At 42.1% G+C, this 18,348-nt stretch overlaps 2 protein-coding genes and 1 non-coding gene across 4 annotated transcripts; all 3 read right to left on the bottom strand.

Moving 5' to 3' along the window:
* Positions 1-170: 170 nt before the first annotated feature.
* LOC118121062 (retinal Mueller cells isomerohydrolase) lies at positions 171-7,349 on the bottom strand. Its single transcript, XM_035176707.2, has 14 exons — positions 7,212-7,349; positions 6,532-6,614; positions 5,877-6,027; positions 5,267-5,374; positions 4,876-5,017; positions 4,093-4,240; positions 3,612-3,693; positions 3,351-3,483; positions 2,544-2,686; positions 2,327-2,456; positions 1,857-1,971; positions 1,570-1,664; positions 1,324-1,435; positions 171-1,234 (listed from the first exon to the last, which is right to left on the bottom strand). The coding sequence occupies exons 1-14, from the start codon at positions 7,220-7,222 to the stop codon at positions 1,047-1,049; spliced, it is 1,641 nt and encodes a 546-aa protein (XP_035032598.2). The 5' UTR covers positions 7,223-7,349; the 3' UTR covers positions 171-1,046.
* Positions 7,350-8,042: 693 nt separating this feature from the next.
* Positions 8,043-15,610, bottom strand: depdc1a (DEP domain containing 1a). 2 transcript variants are annotated; one of them, XM_035176704.2, is made up of 12 exons: positions 15,424-15,610; positions 13,928-14,193; positions 13,686-13,824; positions 13,421-13,545; positions 13,116-13,246; positions 12,870-12,917; positions 12,631-12,768; positions 11,258-12,241; positions 10,481-10,653; positions 10,048-10,224; positions 9,421-9,627; positions 8,043-9,333 (listed from the first exon to the last, which is right to left on the bottom strand). In XM_035176704.2, exons 1-12 carry the CDS (start codon positions 15,469-15,471, stop codon positions 9,196-9,198), a joined length of 2,574 nt encoding a protein of 857 aa, XP_035032595.2. In that variant the 5' UTR covers positions 15,472-15,610; the 3' UTR covers positions 8,043-9,195. The 2 variants fall into 2 exon arrangements, with proteins under 2 accessions (XP_035032595.2, XP_035032596.2); XM_035176705.2 differs by lacking the exon at positions 11,258-12,241.
* Positions 15,611-17,851: 2,241 nt separating this feature from the next.
* trnah-gug lies at positions 17,852-17,923 on the bottom strand. Its single transcript has one exon. It is a non-coding gene; the product is annotated as a tRNA-His (tRNA).
* Positions 17,924-18,348: the final 425 nt, after the last annotated feature.

Raw genomic sequence — 18,348 nt, 5'->3', positions numbered from 1 at the left:
AAATAATCACAGTTTTGTATTTGTATAGAAGATGAAACGTGTAAATACATTTTAAAATCGTAAAAGCCGGTGTTTGTGTTTGATTGTCGCTCTTACTTCAGAATGAAAACCCCACAAATATGACAGGTGACATTTTGATTTATGAATTTAAACATTTTCACTGCAGTAAATTTGGATGTTTGTGGTTTTATTTTTTAAAACAGAAGCAGAGTAATATACCTTTACATTGAAGCTACCAACAAAAAACAAACATGTTTTATTATTCCCACAAAACAATGAAAGCTGAATTAATTCACTTTCTTGGCCACCAGGGGGCAGATTGAAACACATTTGTATCTCATTGGAACCGTTCATGACCTTTGGCTTAGATTTTGAAAAACTTGTTCTCAACAAGTAACTAACAGTCTTTGTACAATAAGTTTTCTTTTTAGATTTTAGATTGTCCTAATTATAAGTGTATTGTTTATTGATCACTTTAAATTGAATCTGTGTTATTAAGGATCATGTTTTAACTCTTGTTAAAGATTCTTCATATTCAACATCTTTTTGTTCTAATTGCAGAGTGAACAACAACATCATTACACAGCTACACTTTTACAAGCAATATCATTACCAATGTAAAATGATTATTATGAAATTGAATTTATATAAAAGTAAAAACTGAATACAATATAAAATATCTGTTGCAGAAACATGTTGTATATATTTAATTGTAGCTCTTGCTTTACAAAGATAGTTTCACAAATCTGCACATTTTATTTATGAAATATAATTATATGAAAATACTAACTGTATTTTTACATTACAATCAGCAGACACTGTTAACTCAGCCGAAGGCTTTAGTGGAAATAACATTAACGATATGTTGTTTATAAATGTTTATGTTCCAGAAAAATCCCAGAAATTGATAATAATGATAACTTTCATTCAACTTTCTTATATTTCAGTAAGTGGGTAAATTGATAAAACCATGATCTCTTCATTTTTAGATATTTTACTCCAGCATCTGCTTTGGTAGAAAGAAAATACATTCAGAGTGAATTTCATTATGTGTCTTCTTCAGATGAGGATGAGGATGAGAGCTGAGGTCCAGGTCTGTACATCCCGTGCAGAGTCACAGGGATCATGATGTCCACCTCCGCCCTCGCCAGCTCAGTCAGATTCATGGCGTCCAGCACCAACAGCAAACCTGGTCTCTCTGCGCCGGGCTTCACCACGATGCTCAGCAGCACACCTGCACACACACACATGTTCAAACACACAGGATTATGTAGAACTTTCTCAGTGTGTGTGTCTCTCTCTGTGTGTGTGTGTGTGTCCTACCGTCGTCCTCCTGTGTGGCTCCAGGTGTTTGTACAAACAGTGGCTCTGACGGGTAACAGTCTTCCTCCTGCCACACCCACGTCTCTTTGGTCTGAACGTTCAGTTTGACGATCTGCAGCAGATCAACAATAACACCAGCAGCTTTAATCAGCACAACACACACACACACACACACACACACACACACACACACACACACACACACACTACACACAGGGCCTGATATTTGTCTCCTCCATCTCTTACCCTGTCAGGGATGAAGTGGTTGAGCCCCAGTCCGTAGGCAAAGGAATATTTCTTCCCCCGACACAGAGAGTAGTTAATCTGTGGAAACTCAAAGGCTGAGAGACGCTGACACAGTCAAAACAAGGACAGACATCATCCAGGTAAGGACATGTGTGTGTGTGTGTGTGTGTGTGTGTGTGTGTGTGTGTGTGTGTGTGTGTGTGTGTGTGTGTGTGTGTGTGTGTGTGTGTGTGTGTGTGTGTGTGTGTGTGTGTGTGTGTGTGTGTGTGTGTGTGTGTGTGTCTCACCTAGTCTTGGTCCAGAAAACAGAACTTCAGGTTCGAGCCAGACGGTTCCATCAATGTTAAGGACAGCAGTAGCTGTGGTGTAGGACAGAGACACCAGATTCTTCCCCTGCTCCTCCTGAACACACACACACACACACACACACACACACACACACACACACACACACACACACACACACACACACACACACACACACACACACACACACACACACACACACACACAGATATGAATACACAGTTGTATATGTGGAGTGTGAGAAAGGTGTGGTGAAGCTGTGGAACGCTGTGACAGAAATGCAGAGTCACACAAAACGCTGCGGTCACACATGGGATCCATTTATAAAGATGCTGATTTTCTATTTAGTCTTTTATGATCCTCTGATAGGACGAGGTGTGTGTGTGTGTGTGTGTGTGTGTGTGTGTGTGTGTGTGTGTGTGTGTGTGTGTGTGTGTGTGTGTGTACTCACTTTGTGTAAATCCAGTGGCAGTACATATCGTCTGACCTCAGGCTGAGGAGCTCTCATCGCTGCTTTCTTCACCTCCTCCCACTCCTGCCTCAGGTTGGCCAGGTACAGGTAGTCATACACAAAGTCATAACTGCACAGAGAGAGGGGATACAATGACTACACATAAAGCACACACACACACACACACACACAGAGACACACACAGGGTCGGACTCACCCTTTCCACGTGCAGAGGTCGACAACGATGAAGCCCTCGTCCTCGTAGGCGTTGATGTGGTGGAAGAGGTTGAAAGCTGAGGTTCTGAACTTGTGGCTGCTCATGTGACCTGCTGGGTCTCTGGTGGCCAGGTGGAACCACGTCTACAGACACATGGATGTGTGTGAACATACATGTGAGGTTCACGTGTAACATGCACTTCTCTTCATACACCAGAGGAGGCTTAACACTTTTTAAATGAACGTCCAGACTGAGACACAGATTCAAAGAAGATGTCACATTTGTAAAATGAGTAAAAAGGAAATAAGTCATTAATATGGACATTATTAACAGTAGTTTTGTTTACTGAGTCTAAACATGAAAACCATGCTACCAGCTACTTCCATCTTTAATTGACCTACAGCCGCGGACAGATTATAAGACAATGAGCGTCAGGACACAGACAAGAGACACAAAATATATGTGTCACTTGTTTTAATTTTGTTTCTGTTCTGGTCCTTTGTGTAGTTTTGTCAAAATGTGTTGTCTATTTGTGGTCACTTTGTGTCTCTTTGCGGTCACTTTGTGTTTATTTGTGGTCATTTGTGTCTCTTTGTGGTCACTTTGTGTCTCTTTGTGGTCACTTTGTGTCTCTTTGTGGTCACTTTGTGTTTATTTGTGGTCATTTGTGTCTCTTTGTGGTCACTTTGTGTCTCTTTGTGGTCACTTTGTGTCTCTTTGTGGTCACTTTGTATTTCTTTATGGTCATTTTGTGTCTCAGATTTCCTTCTGGCCACTGCCCCCCCCTCTGTGCCGGCCCCTGCCTACCCCCATGCTCTCGTTGGACTCGAAGCAGTCCATGTACGAGGCTCCTCTGATGCTCCAAGCCGACAGGAACTTGAGCAGGTTGATTTTCACCGGCTGCTCCACAAACACAAAGTAGTTGTCCGTCAAACCGAAGCTGCAGATCCATAAGCACACGGGCAGAAGAAGAAGAACATGTGTCTTATTAATGTAAAGTGTCACAGAAAGAGAGAGAGAGAGAGAGGCTGTTTATCTGTGTGCTGATAATGATGTATGACAGGGTACCTGTGAAAGTAGGAGGGTTTCATCCTCTCGCTGCTGGGCAGTTGAACCACCACCTCTGATCTCTCTATGGGATCTGACTTGTCTGGAAGACGAGTCAGATCAGTGAGAAGGAAACATTAATAAAGTTAATTGGAGTCGCCTGTTTCTTCTCCACTCAACAAAATGGGTCCATTTAGTATCAGGAGCTATTGAAGGTATCACACAATCGTAACATATCTCTTATGGGATTCTCCCTTTTCTTATTTAATTCAATTTTCTTTATCTCATACTCAATTATATCTTTGTTCATTCTAACCCTTTTACCTCTTTTCTGTCATTCTTTCTTTGTGTCCCTTTTCTGTTGCTCTCTCTTTTTCTGTCTCTATCTTTTCACTATTCATCAATGATACATCCATTTTATTACTTAAGGTTGATTCACTAATAAAAGACAAAAGAAAATCAATTCAATCTCCTCCTGTGATCTTCAGTCTCGTTCTCTCACCGCTCTGAGCAGGCGGGATCTTCACGATGTTATAAGCCAGACTCATGTTCTTGCCAAAGCAGTTTCCCATGTTGTAGACGGTTCCGTCTGAGTCGGTGTGGGGGTGCGCCGTCACCCCGTTCACCGACAGGTACTTACACAGGTCCACCTGATGGAGACACAACACAGGGGATGAATGAGAAGAGAATCCGGCTGGTGGAGGGTCCCTGACGTGAGTTCACCAAAAACTGTTAAATTACATCATATTTTCAAATTCTATACATAATAAAAAATCTGTACATAACAATAGAAAATTAGTCCATTCCATCTATTTCTATATATTATTAGTGAAAACAAATAAAAGCAAGTTTTTAAGGTAATTATTTGCCTTTAAGTCTTAACTCTTAACTTCATATTTACATGTGAAATAAATGATAATTTTTATTAATTTCAACAGTGTTTTCTTTTATCGTTATTTTAATATTGATTTAAGATTTAAGAACATCCTTTTATTCAATATTTTCTTTTTTTGAGCTGCTATTGGTTTTACATTTTTTATGTAACACACATTGAGCTGCATTTTATTCTGAAAAAAGGGCATAAGAAGAAGAAGAAGAAGAAGAAGAAGAAGAACAAGAAGAAGAAGAACAAGAAGAAGAAGACAAGAAGAAGAAGAAGAATAAGAAGAAGAACAAGAACAAGCAAAGGGGAAAAAATGACAAAAGTAGAAAAGAAAAAGGTGCAGAAATAGAAAAACTTTACGATATTTGGAGAAATTAAAAAAAGTAGCCCGTCAGCTCTCACCTTCTTCAGCGTCTCCAGCGAATCAGGGTCGACCTTGGTGATGTAGTTTGTCTCTGTGACGGCGTAGAAGTCTTCACCGATTGGATAAACGTTCACCATACAGTTATCAGTCACTTCAATGCCTCTGAAGTAAGTAAAGAATCTGAACAGAAGATTTTCTATGAGCAAATCAGTGTAAAAATAACACTGCGAGCAAACTGGATGTTATTAAACAGTGTGAACATTACAGCATATATAGGCAGAATACAAAACTTAAATATATATACTATAATTATACTGTTCACAGACTCAGAGACAGGAAGTGATCTGCACAACATCATCACCACTCATCAATTAACACATTATATCTTGTTAGTGGTTTCAGGGTGGAACTTCCTCCTGGTGGTGTTACCTGGAGAAGATGTTCTTACAGGGGTCGGGATACGCTGCTGTACCGAACTCTGTGATGACCACTCTGTTTTCAGTCATAGCACGAACGTACGCGTCTGTCCTGATGAACCTGAGCACAAACATCCCACACGTCACAGAGAACTGTTGCATCAAGCATCTCTTCTGTTCAGACATGTTATTTCACAGATTGTGAAACGTCTTGGTTCCAAGAGGAGCTGCGTCTGATTATCGTTTTTTTTGTCTCTTCTAGCAATATCCCACGTTGCAGGAATCTAGAGTCAGCGATTTTCCTCAGCTGCATACCTCTCTGCAACCACAGCAAATCAGAAAATATGCAACTGGGGTTTGGATCTGCATCAGGATAATAAAAGTCACAATGGGACACATGTGACTGATGTTTTGTTTATCAAGAAGAGAAAATAGTGAAAATGTGCATTTATCCCTCAAGAAATCCTGGATTATATCCAGCTCCACACTTAAAAAACAACTTCACAAGTAAACTTGAAGTAAAAGGAAAGATAAAGAGCAGACTAGACTAGAAAATTACGAGAAAGAAACATGTTTAAAAGTGTTTTAATGTGCTCTTATTTTGAAAGGTACTGTATTCTTACTTCCTGTAGTAGGTCACCTTTCCGTCCTTCATGTCAAACTTGTGCAGCAGAGCCTGTCCATCAAACAGGTGGTTGAAAGGTTCCCCCCCAATCTCGAAAAGACCCGGACCCATCCTGAGGAGACTGCCCCCCAGCCATGATGGTATCACACCTGCACACACACACACACACAAAGTATTCAATGATGTGAAGAATGTGAACAAACAAACAAATGATTATTGGATGATTATTATTTGTTTTATTATTTTAAGTGTTGTTGTACAGTATGTCTGGGCCTGTGTGTGTGTGTGTGTGTGTGTGTGTGTGTGTGGGCTGTGTATGTGTGTGTGTGTTGTGTGTGTGTGTATGTCTGGGCCTGTGTGTGTTGTGTGTGTGTGTGTGTCTGGGCCTGTGTGTGTGTGTGTGTGTGTGTGTGTGTGTGTGTGTGTGTGTGTGTGTGTGTGTGTTGTGTCTGCTTGTATGTGTGTGTGTGTGTGTGTGTCTGGGCCTGTGTATGAGTGTGTGTGTGTGTGTGTGTGTGTGTGTGTGTGTGTGTGTGTGTGTGTGTGTGTATGTCTTGTGTGTGTGTGTGTGTGTGTGTATGTCTGGGCCGTGTGTGTGTGTGTGTGTGTGTGTGTGTGTGTGTGTGTGTGTGTGTGTGTGTGTGTGTGTGTACCTGTGATCTCTGCAGGTATTGGCTCATTCAGCTCCTCCACTGTCTCAAAGATCTTCTTGTAGCCTGCAGCAGGATGCTCCACTCTGGAGAGGAAAACAGAAACAGAACAGAGACAGAGAAACTTGTTTTAAAGACACAGTTAAGTTAGTTAACCTTTGAATTTCATGTGTGCAGAAACCGATCGGTGCAGATAAATACTCAGCTGAGTCAGAAAGTTCAATCTAAACCTCATGTAATTTGAGCAGTTTTAGTCTAGTTTATTGGTTTAAGTAGTGAGTCCTGAAACAATGAGCATATCTACTCAACAGCCGATTAAATGTTGGTGTAAAATGCTAAATACTTGTCTGCAGGATTTTGGAAATCAGTTTTAGTTCAGTTGATTATACAAAACTCCAACTAAACTAAAACAGCTGAAAGTCTTTCTCCCTGCTGCATCTGAAAAAAAAAAACTTTTTCTGGAATTTTGTGTCGTAACTCAGAGTTTAGTTCGGTTTCTCGTCCCTTTGCAGTGAAGAGATGAAGCAGAGGAATCCCTGCACGTCTCTGACTCGCTGAATCTCTGTGTCTCACAGCAAAACAACCACTGGAAGCTGCTTCCTCTTACTTCACCCTCTTGGAAACAAAGACATGTGAATCTTGAAAAGCTGTTTGGAGAGAAGCAAAGGAAAGGTTTGACTCACCGACGGGCCATGCTGCTGCTTGCTCCTCACTCTCAGGAGAAACTCTGGTTTGCATTTAAACCACACACAGATGTCCTGCGGTGAGAGATGGAAACTGAGCCCCCTGCTTCTCCTCCCATCCTCCCCTTCCTCCAATTTCCTCCTCCCCTTTTCCATCCTTTCTCACTCCCTCTCCTTGGCTCACTCCTTTCATGCCCTTTGCTCACCCTCCTCCTCCTGAACAGGCCAGCTTTGTCTCCCCTCCTTTCAGTCGTCTGGCCATCGGCCTCATGCAGAATGTTCTCCGGGCCCGAAACAACATCTTTGTAAACCTGGGAACACGAACGCCCAGGGACCTGCCAACGATGTGGGTCAAACCAATAAAGTTGGCCTTTAAAAGCGGCGTGCTGGTGCTGTTTGAGCGGCGATGTCCGTGTAGGAGGAATCCTATCTAATTAGTTCCAGACCGCTTCTAGAAACACTTAAACTATTTGAATTGGCTGAGTCTGGAGGGAGCTGCAGAGGAAAAGGGGGGAGAGAGGCCTCTGTCGTTTTTGATGGATGAAGGCTGGATGCTGAATGGACGGATGACAGCGTGACTTTAAAACAAATGGTTTCATTAGTTCGTTAAAAAGAGACGTGATCTGTCATCTGGTGTCATTCGATGTTGTTGACATCAGGTTGAAAACAAGTGCTGCTGATGAAGGCCAGCAGCAGAAATGAAATATTAAGTTCACCCCACAATCTTGTTTGAGTTGAACAAACACCTGTGCCTGTATATAAATGTGTGGTTGTTAGAGGGAGGAGCAAATATATATATATTATACCACATGAAAAGAGGACGAAGTCGTATAAATAGAAACAGAAGGTTTATTTCCCAGGACTTTGCATAGTAAACAATGAGGAAGAGTAAAACATACGATTCCTCTGTAAATGGTCTTCACCAAAAACACTGACGAGTGTATACATGGTTACATCTGAGGTAAAGAAAGACACGTACCAGGGTGGAACAAATACTTCATATAGAATAAGAGAAATAAAAACAAAACCTTTTAAGTCTTTTCCTCAGACACTTGACATAATGTGTGCTCTGTGTGACGCTTCAAATTAAAACCCAATCGACATCAGCTCCGCTCATTATAAGCACCACATACAGCTAAAGGCCTTCTTTAGGGAGTCTATCAGGCATTAAATAGGTATAAATTAACCGTTCTGATGATTGACATTAGCTCACTGGTCCTTTCACAGCACAAACCCAGTGCAAAACATCGCTCTGTCCAATAGGGACGTACCCGAGACAAAACACGGAAATTCAAGAAAAAATGAGCGAGGGGGATCAGATGTAAAAATAATCAAAAATAGGAGAATTTGAAACTCAAAAGAAATCCCTTCTGTGGTACGACTTTAAAATTGTTCTGTAAGGACACTAAAGTAAGAGAAGAAAAACTAAACCTTAAGAAGCAAAAGATAAGAACGACAAAACTAAATCTGAGAGAAAAACGATGTTAAGAGTCTAACGAGCATTTCAGATAAAACTTGAGAATCTGTGTTTTGTTACGTCTATAAAAAATAAAACAGTAAATATGACAAAAATACACTTCATACGTTAGCACTGTTAATGACATCATCATATAAATTAATCTATAATCTAGTTTTTCCCACGTGTACCAGTGATCCCAGACTTGCATATTTTTCCCAAAATGTACACTGAACACACACACACACACACACACACACACACACACACACACACACACACACACACACACACACACACACACACACACACACACACACACACACACACACACACACACACACACACACACACACACACACACACACAACAACACTAACGGAGTTCCAATGTAACGACAAACAGTTAACAGCTGCTCAGAGGAGAGGGAGAGTTTTCCATCGTCTCTCAGCAGCATCAGTTCAGTTCTCGTGCAGCACGAACGTCGTGTTGACTGTAGCTTTCTACGCTGTTGACTCTCGGTAAAGTTTAGTTCCTGATGCTGAAAGCTTTGGTTTTCTTGATGTTGAGCAGGGCGGGTTTAATCTTTGGCTTGTTGTCAGTCTTGTTCTCGCGGTCGGAGGCGGGGCACCGGTGACTGTAGATGTCTGGGTACTGCTTCTGGAACTAAGAGGAAACAAAACTCACGTTCAAGAGAATAAAATGACACTTTTCTGTGTCTGTATTGACATTTCGAGGAGGTTTTCCTTTTACCTGCTTCAGTTTCTTGCGTCTGTCCTTCTCACTGATGTTTTGGTCCGTCAGCAGGATCTCCAGTAAATCCTCCATGGCCTTCCGGGAAGACGCCTGCTTCTGCTGCTCGAACTCAGCTCCGCTAATCTGACGGCAGAACGCGAACACAGGCACCGCAATGCTGACCACATCGCTGCTGTCAACATTAAAGCCAGTGTCGATGGGGACCTGGGGTCAGTGAAAAGAATCATCATCATCATCATCATCATCATCTGTAGGACTGTGTTGATTTACTGGAAATTCAGACGCAGCAGATGAAGACAAAACTGTACTTTGGTAACAAATTCTAATTTTGTTCGGTTACTCCAGCTTTTACATCGGTGGTGTTTCCATTTCATTAGAGTTGAAAATAAAGTTTTAACCTGAAGAATTGGTCCAAGATGTGTTTCAGAATATTTCATAAAGGTTCAGTTAGATAAACCAACTTCAAATCAGTCTTATTCAAATCAGACTGTGGTGTTTGTTGTTGTCTCTGATTATCATGCATCCATATTGATGCCAGATCCTTTAGAGTGAAGTGTTGTGTTTGTTTATTATAGTGTCAGTATCATGTGTTTTTTGTCCACAGGATGAGTTGATGAGTTGTACCTGTGCTGTGCGGAGGTACTGTACGTGGTCACTGATGGCACTGAGCAGGTAGTCGGGGACTGACAGGATGCTCTGTTGATGGTCCAGTAGAAACGAAACCAGTCTGGTGGCCAACAGCTCGTCCAAATCACACTCCTCAGCGCTGCCCAGCACACAGCCGGAAAACGTGTGAACCATCTGAGGCACAGAAAGACAGAGGGACAGGGAGAGAGAGAGAGAGAGAGAGAGAGAGAGAGAGAGAGAGAGAGAGAGAGAGAGAGAGAGAGAGAGTTAAAGACAAAGAGTTGGTTCAGCCACAAAGACACGATCCAGAAATAAGACGTCACCGATCTCCAGGAGGAAAATAAACATTACAAGAGAACAAACACATGTAGGTACATTGTCTCTTAGTCCAACAGCAGAGATCATGACGACAGTTTACTCAGTTACTCACCAGTGTCCGGGTGCCGATGGCGGGGTGGAGCTGTGGCATGTCCACGTTCTGGCTGATGCGCGACATCATCCTCATGAGGAGCTGCAACTTCCTGCGGGAGGTGGGGGGGAGGAGGAGGGTGCAGAGCTGCAGGGCCTCGATGGCCACGCGCTCACAGTGAGACTGGAGAAGGCCTACACACACACACACACACAAACACACACACACAGTAATGATCACACAAGCAGATTGAGCTCCACAGTTCAAACTGTGATGAATCAAAAGGCAGCAGACCCACTCTTCTACATTCATCCATCACTGCTACATCACACTAATGATGGATGAATGGATCGATGGATGGATTAATGATGAGATTAACTAACTACAGCTACGAGGTAAGATGAGTCAGGAAGGATTTATAAACATTGTCTGTATTGTAATACGTCATTTAAAGGGTCTAGAGAGATATTAAACATTTAGTCACAGATAAACCTACTAAATATGTTATGGGAGTCATTTTGAAAGTACTGAACACACTTTCCCGAAGAAAATGTCTTTTTAAAAATTCCTTTATTCTGTCAGTGCTTCCTTAAACTTCTGAAATGTGAAACAACACAAACGACCATCGAGTGAAATCAAGTCACATCTTCAGCTTCACCCTTTGATTTCAACCGGAGTTGGAGGGTTCTACGTTAAACCTCAGTAAGTACACGAGTGCTGGTTAGATGTTTAGTGGAGTTAGTGTGATTAGACATCAACAGACAGGCAGACAGACAGGTAGAGGGGAGAGTGTCTTACTGTGCTCGGGTTTGGGTTGCGGGGGGTGGGAGCTGCTGGCGGGCACACAGACAGGACGTTTGAACAGTGCAACAGGTCGAGGCGGCTTGGACACGTCCAGAGAGCTGAGGCAGCGCCGGACAACAGCAGGGGCAGGAGGCATCCAGAGATTAGAAGTACTGGAGGCGGGTCTGGGCCTGCCGGGTCCTGCAGTAGCATGAGCCTCTTGTGCTCTGGCCACAGCAGTTGAAGAGAGGGAGGAGAAAGGATGAAAGGAAGAGGAGGAAGGATGATAGGAGGGATGATAGGAGGATGAGGAAGGGCGTGAAGCTGCAGAGAAGTGCTGCGGGTCTGTAGGAGCATTTACATTGAAGCAGCTGGCGGCTCGGCTCTGCCACTTGGTCTCTTTGTCCTCCTCCTCCCTGGTTTCTATGACAATATCTAGACAGCTGCCTACGCTGCGTGGCCGCAGGGGATGCAACCTCTGTGCGACTGATAGTCTATTCCTTGCTCTAACTCCTGCAGCAGGTTCACGTGTAACAGGGGTTGCTTTGGTTACGGGTGTAAAGTCACTCTGGGGTGTTGTGATGGCAGAACTGTCACTGTGGCTCCTGCTGAGGGTGCAGGACGCCAGGCTTTCATTGGACAGGAACAGCTGTTGCCGGGTGAGAGGGGCAGAGTCACTGAGGATGGTTTCCAGCGAGCAGCTCCTGGTTTGAGGTCTCGTGGAAACAAATGTACTCAGGCTCGTGCAGCTGCCACCAAACTGAGTGTCGCCCGCGCCGCCGCCCTTTAGCGCCGCCATCCGTGACTGAAGCGTCCCGCCAAGCACGTCTGTCATGGGCGACTCGCCCTCGTCACACGTGCCCTGTCGGAGAAGTGACAGGAGGAGACACTCGGTGGAGCGAAACGATGCCTTGGCCGGAGGCGGTACTGAAGGAAGGTCAGACTTCTTGCGTTTCCCGCGTTGGTACGTAGGGGGTGCTGCGACGTACCCACAAAACACTGAGAGCGGATGCAGGTGCATAAGCAGAAGAAGAGAAGGCCGAGCGGAGCAGGCGGGGTCAGTGCAAGCAGACAGTAAAGAGGAGGGAGAGAGTTTAGTTAGTTTAAACTTTCACTGCACATCCACTGGTCACAGACAACACAGAGCGAGTAGAGCTGCTCACATCACTGTTAGGTGACAACAACCAAACCCTCTGTTAGGGGTCAAAGAGGCACCGTTAGAGGTCAAAACAGGAAACCACGTGATGGATTCAGAATGTCATCGTAACTGACAGGATCCTGAAAACCGTGTCACGTTTCTGCAGCATTTCCCTGCACCACGACACCAAGGACATCCAGTTAGCGAGATTGTTTTACTGGTTAGGAGTAACAGGAAGTGGTCCACCTACCCAGGACGTTGATAAACAGTTCGTACAGTTCGTATGTGAGTAGCGGCTGTGGGAGGCTGTAGAAGTAATCGGACACTGTTTTGAAGACGTCCCTCTCGAAGCCGGGATAGGACGGCTGTGCGCTGTCGTACTTGGGCCCTGGGAATAGAAGATGAGATTCCCAGTAAAAAAGGATGCATCAAGTAAAAACATTAAAAACACAATTTGTAATTTGTCCTGGGTAGTTTGTCGTTACTCACAGTTGGCCAAGCTCTTCATGGCAGACAAGACCCAGTGTGGAAGGTCATCTGGAGAAGTAACGGACAGATTAGTTACAGTATATTGTCCTGTTTGTTTAAATCATGTGGTCAGTGCAGGTATTTTTGTAGAATACAGTTTTTTTAACTGAACATTAAACGGGACACGGTTAAGAGAATTTAAATATAAATCACACTATGGTCAATTTTATGCTTGATTCTGACATTAAAGTGTTTGAAGGAACCTACTGGTCTTGTCGTCCAGTGTGACGACTCCGTGCTTGTTGACTTTGGTCATATTGTGGATGATGTTGTGGGGGTTTACAGAACGCTGGTTTAAAACCTCCTCAAGAGACGCAAGGCCCATAATCCTCTGCAGGCTGAACACAAACACTTGTTACACAAGAAAATCCAACACCCTCTGTTATTTATCAGGTTTGTTCTCTTTGGTTATTCTACGGGTTGAAATGTAACTTTGTTATTTTAATTAGCTAATAAAATAACATAGACGTGTATGAAACAAAAGGCATTCGGCTCATTGTGCGAGTTTGTACTGAGTTAGGGTGATGTCTCTCCAGATGTCCTGTTCGTCCTCCACTGTCAGCTCTCGTCTCTGCATCTGCTGCTCTCCTGCTGGATGATTCTCTTCCCCTGTCTGGAGAGCGGGATCCACATTTTCCTAGAGGATCAAAAAGAAACGACTCACAGTTAGTGGATACATTCAGTTTTTCACCTTGAAAACTGACACTACAAACAAGCAGTGTGTTAAAGATATATATAAATACAATATTATGCATTAGTTCATCCACTCCAGCTCACTTGTGTCTCCTTCTCGAGCTTCTTTAAACTCCTGAACCTGAAGAAACCGTCCTTGTCCCTGAGTGAAGGTCTTTTCCTTATGGAGCTGGAGGCTGGAGCCAGGCGGGGAATCGGTTTTTGAGGAGAGGTGGAGGGGAATCTGGGAAAAGAGGGGAAATGGACAGTGTCATTTTTACTTAATGGAACATGATAAACTTCTTTGTTTCTTCTGAACCAACGTGTCGGAAATCAACTCTGCCTACCTGTACAGCGAGTTGCTGTCCTCCAGATCCTCGGTGCCCCAGCGACCCTTCACATCTTCGATCACGTGGTTCTTCAGAAACTTCTTCAGGAGCTGCACCGTCTGTTGCCTGGTGACGTCTGGGCCAAAATTGCTGTTGCTACGGAGCAGCTGGTGCAGCCAATCCACGGCAGCTGAGGCGGTGAAGCAGGAGGCATGGTGCCGAAAGTTCTGGCGATGTTTCTTGAGGGGCATGCCAGACCGAAACAGACGAGTGACTTCATTCCACTGAAAGACGACAGAGACAGAGTTTGGAATAATGTCATCATGTCCAACTGATCTGATGATGTCACGTAATTCAGTGTAATTTAATGGTCCAGTCTGTATATAGATTGTGGGGAACACTCCTGACAGAGGACCATTGGAAAGAGGAGGAATTAGTGCAGTTTGGATGAGATTAACAATCCTCTTTGGTACAGAAACAAGGGAATGATGCATTTCTCTTTGGTGCAAAATGAAAATTTCTCCAAAATCAAGATAAACAACAGAGAGGTTATATCATAAATTACTGGTCCCAAAAATGCCAAACTCCAACAACACTGTTGTATCAACTGTTCTAGTTGTGGCCTCAAACTACAACACTTTCAAAATAGAGTTGTTCTTTATGGTAGAGAATTGTCACCATTCAACACGACCTCCCGTCTTGAACTTGAGACGTGGCGGAGGTTGTGAAAGGAATTCACAATTACTCTGATGTTTGTTTTGACAGAATGTGGAGCAGCGACAATTTTGAAAAAGTGATTCAACATCAATTATAGAGGAAAACATGCACGGGTGATTTGAGGTCTGCAGACGATGTCCTCATATGTCACATAAATTAAAAAATAAATCAGTTTACAAGTTAACTTTCTCTTTTGAGACAGAAATCTGCAGATGTTGGACTTTTTAAACCACAATTTACTCTTGAAAAAAACACAACAATGAAAAAACAAATAGCTTTTCTATCTGACTAATAGTTTACTTGAACTAGTTGTTTCAGGTCTAAATGGTTCCGGTTAATAGAAATATCAGATGTTAAATTACCTCCTTTATACTTGTCATTGACCTGCTACCGGACATTTTACAGATTAAATGGATGAAGTTAAATCAACATTAAAAAATGTATTTAGACACAAAACGCATCTGACTCTTATTTGTCAGCCTTTTAAAACGTATTTTAAATGTGTAAAATCAACAAGACGTGTAAAAACGTCCTAGATCCAAAAACAGGGTGAGCCGTCAGAAGCACTTTTAATTTGAAAGTCGAACAAAAGTCGTAAACAAACGAGCACCGCGATGTGCGCCTGAGTTAAATGACAGAAATAATAACAATTAAAAATACATAAATGATTGTATCAGCGAAGAAGCCTCGCGATGAAGCGTGAGACGCGTTTAAAGGCGTTAAGGCTCCACACATTAATTAGCCGTTAGCTAGCTGTGGCTCGAGCTAGCGGAGCTAATGGTTTTTTGAAAACTTACCAGTTTGGTGGCTCGGTACGGTCCGGGAGTGATCACGTGAGAATTCATCTTCTATCACATGAGGCAGAGACACAGCTCCCAGTTCATCCGAGGAGAAAACCAGTGGAAACGTCCATAACCCGAGAGAAGCTGCGGATCGAAGTCTGACACTGAAGCGAGCTGCCGAGCGGAGTCCTGTTCAAAATTACGAGCCGCCGTCTCCGCGCACCTGATTGGACGAGGGGCGGGTCACATGAGCGGCCCGGAACGGAAGTAGGGTGGAGTATGAAAACAAATCCAGGCTCCATCAAAGTTTTTTTTTTATTGTTGTTTAAATTGAAAATACTTGTTACAAATTCAAACCTTAAGTAAAATATAGTAAATAACTAAAGTAAAATAAATAATTAAATAAAGAACTGAGGGGTATTATTCAATGAGAAATAAATAAATCCAGTAATGAAAAAATGAGATTTAAAAAATATCTTTAGTTCATTCTTCCATCCGTCGATAAGGGGCTTGACTTTAAAATGTTTACATTTGTGAATAAAGTGCTTACAATCAGATTATTTAATTTAAAAAATCCAGGTTTTTATCCTCCATAAGTTCTCCAGCTTTAACCAAACTTCTTGTCCAGGATCAAACTGAAAGAAAACACGTTCCACAGTCTCAATGTTAAATGTCATTCAAAATGTTTAATGTTTTAGGTAGGATTGATTTCCTTATTTTCCTCATTTCATCCTCACGATAATCTCGAAGAACATATTACATATTTTGTATCAGGTTAGTGTTGTGATGATTAGATATTTCTAATAAACGTATTAGTAAGTCGCTTGCTGCCTAAGTTAATACCTCCGACAGAGAGTGGACTCATCTCTTAAAATGTATTAGACTACAGCAAATACTGTTTGATGGTCTTGATGGTAGTTGGAACAGATTTCCAGCTTCATCCATCAAAAGGCTCCATCAAAGTGTTGGGATCAGTGAGTGTATATAAAGACAGAGACTGGAAAAGGTGAGTTTACCAGGACATTGTGATAAAATACAGTTTTAAACTCAAGCCTATTGGGAAATATACGGAGCCCCTGATGTCCCAGAAGGTGATATTTTCTTTTAAGTTGTTGCTGTGCTCCAGTTTCCCTGAAGGATGCATCTGGAGCTGCAGTATCAGCAACCAGGGGACTGACTCTATTCACTGATGCTGACACATTGAATGCACATTAGCACATCTTAACTGGCAAAGAGTGTGAGTTGAGTGGGAGACAAAAGACAGTAGAGGTTGGAGACATTTTCAAAGGGGGTGGCTCTGAGGGGGGTGGGGTTGACTCTGGCCACTGTTATAGACATGCTAATGTCTGCAGGCAGGACAATAACAGCTGTAAATCTCTCTCTGCAGCGGTTGAAGCATTTGAGGCTGAATTCAATCTCACTTTCTGGAGTATGGACATGTAGAAACATTGTATTTGTGTATATATGGAAAACATGGTGGTTATGGTTTAATTCATTTAGTTATTTTGTCAATTTTGTTACTGTATACAAGAGCATGTCAGTCGTTAAACAAGAAAACAGCTGTTAAGTTAATATGTGTTATTCTGAGGTAAACTGATCAATTAAAAATACAGTTTGATTTATGATATATTTAACTTTGTCATTTGATTTAACACATCACCATACTGCTTGTTGGTTTTCAATCATGATAATACTATTTTAATCTGATCTGATTTGTTCAACATGTGCACAATAAATCATGATCTATTTCAGAGGTTTTTGGACCACATCAATTTCTCAGTCCTCAAAACCTAATCACCTGAAATACTAAAAGTTGTTAAATGAAGCGTGAATACAAAACAACTGATTCATACATTGACACGATGCTGCACATTGTGGACCAGACGCTCTTCTTAGACATTTAAACCCCCAAGAGCAATGCTGCCCCCAGCTGGTCATCTGGAGAATCTCCCATTTGGAAACCGACACAGTCACTTTTTGAATCTATGTGAAATATTCCTGTGCAGTCGTGAAAAGAAACGTTACTCAAGTACTTTTGTTGTTGTTGTTGTTGTTGTTGTTGTTACAATTTTTGAGTATTTTAGAGGGTTATTTCCATTGTTTGATGCGTAAAACATTTACTTTTTTTAACATTTCAACAACAATATAAAAATAAAATTAACGACTAAATGATTAATTTAATATAATAATTTTTTCAATGATCCCAGGGGAATTCTACATGGATTTAAAGCAAGGGTTCTCAAATGGTGGACCACAGACCCCTGAGGGCAGTGACACGTTTCTCTTTTACAAGCAGCATTTTGTTAAATGCAGAAGTAACTTTAGTCAACACAGGTTTGTATTGAAGTGCCACAATGTGGATTTGCAAGTGAAGTAAATTCCACTGTACAATTTAATGTATTCTTCAATACATATATGAGTGAAGATATTTACTGTAAAATTCTGCCGTGACCCGGATTCGAACCGGGGTTGCTGCGGCCACAACGCAGAGTACTAACCTCTATACGATCACGGCGAGCTATCACTGCGGACAAGCACACCACAGACTCTCTGAACCTTTGTTGAAAGTATTTGTGGTATTGTAGTTCAACAATTATGTAATATTACCTAAAGCCAGACATGATATAAATACAACAAAGATCGTGTACAGTTTTATTACTGGTACGAAACACGTGGATTAGTTTCTAACATAGAGGATTCACGTAAAACTAAACTAAAGTAAAGTATTTTATTTTATTTTAAGGAGTGATGTTTTACTTCCTGTTCGTAATCATCACTTCCGGCTTTGTTGGAAAATTATTCAAAAAATAAGTGGGCGGATTAAATGATTCGTTTGTTTTTAGTTGTGCTGGAGAAAGAAAAAAAAAAAACATCAGAGCCGCACAGCTTCGTTTTTCTGCATCTCAGAGCAAGGGGGCGCGGCTGGTGGAAGTTTAAACA

Source organism: Hippoglossus stenolepis, chromosome 14 (genome assembly GCF_022539355.2).
Source record: "Hippoglossus stenolepis isolate QCI-W04-F060 chromosome 14, HSTE1.2, whole genome shotgun sequence".
NCBI classification, from domain to species: Eukaryota; Metazoa; Chordata; class Actinopteri; order Pleuronectiformes; family Pleuronectidae; genus Hippoglossus; species Hippoglossus stenolepis.
The sequence above is the reverse complement of the archived record's forward strand: the minus strand, read 5'-3'. Positions and strand labels throughout refer to the sequence as shown.

Excerpts from the sequence above, each read along its gene's own strand:
- LOC118121062 (XM_035176707.2), bottom strand. Across the intron at positions 6,028-6,531 it reads AATACCTGCAGAGATCACAG|GTGTGATACCATCATGGCTG; the intron begins GTACACACACAC and ends GTGTGTGTGCAG. Across the intron at positions 1,436-1,569 it reads ACCACTTCATCCCTGACAGG|ATCGTCAAACTGAACGTTCA; the intron begins GTAAGAGATGGA and ends GATCTGCTGCAG.
- depdc1a (XM_035176704.2), bottom strand. The coding sequence starts at position 15,471 with ATGAATTCTCACGTGATCACTCCCGGACCGTACCGAGCCACCAAACTG. Across the intron at positions 14,194-15,423 it reads CGTACCGAGCCACCAAACTG|TGGAATGAAGTCACTCGTCT; the intron begins GTAAGTTTTCAA and ends GTCGTCTTTCAG. Across the intron at positions 12,242-12,630 it reads ACTGTTTATCAACGTCCTGG|TGTTTTGTGGGTACGTCGCA; the intron begins GTAGGTGGACCA and ends ATCCGCTCTCAG.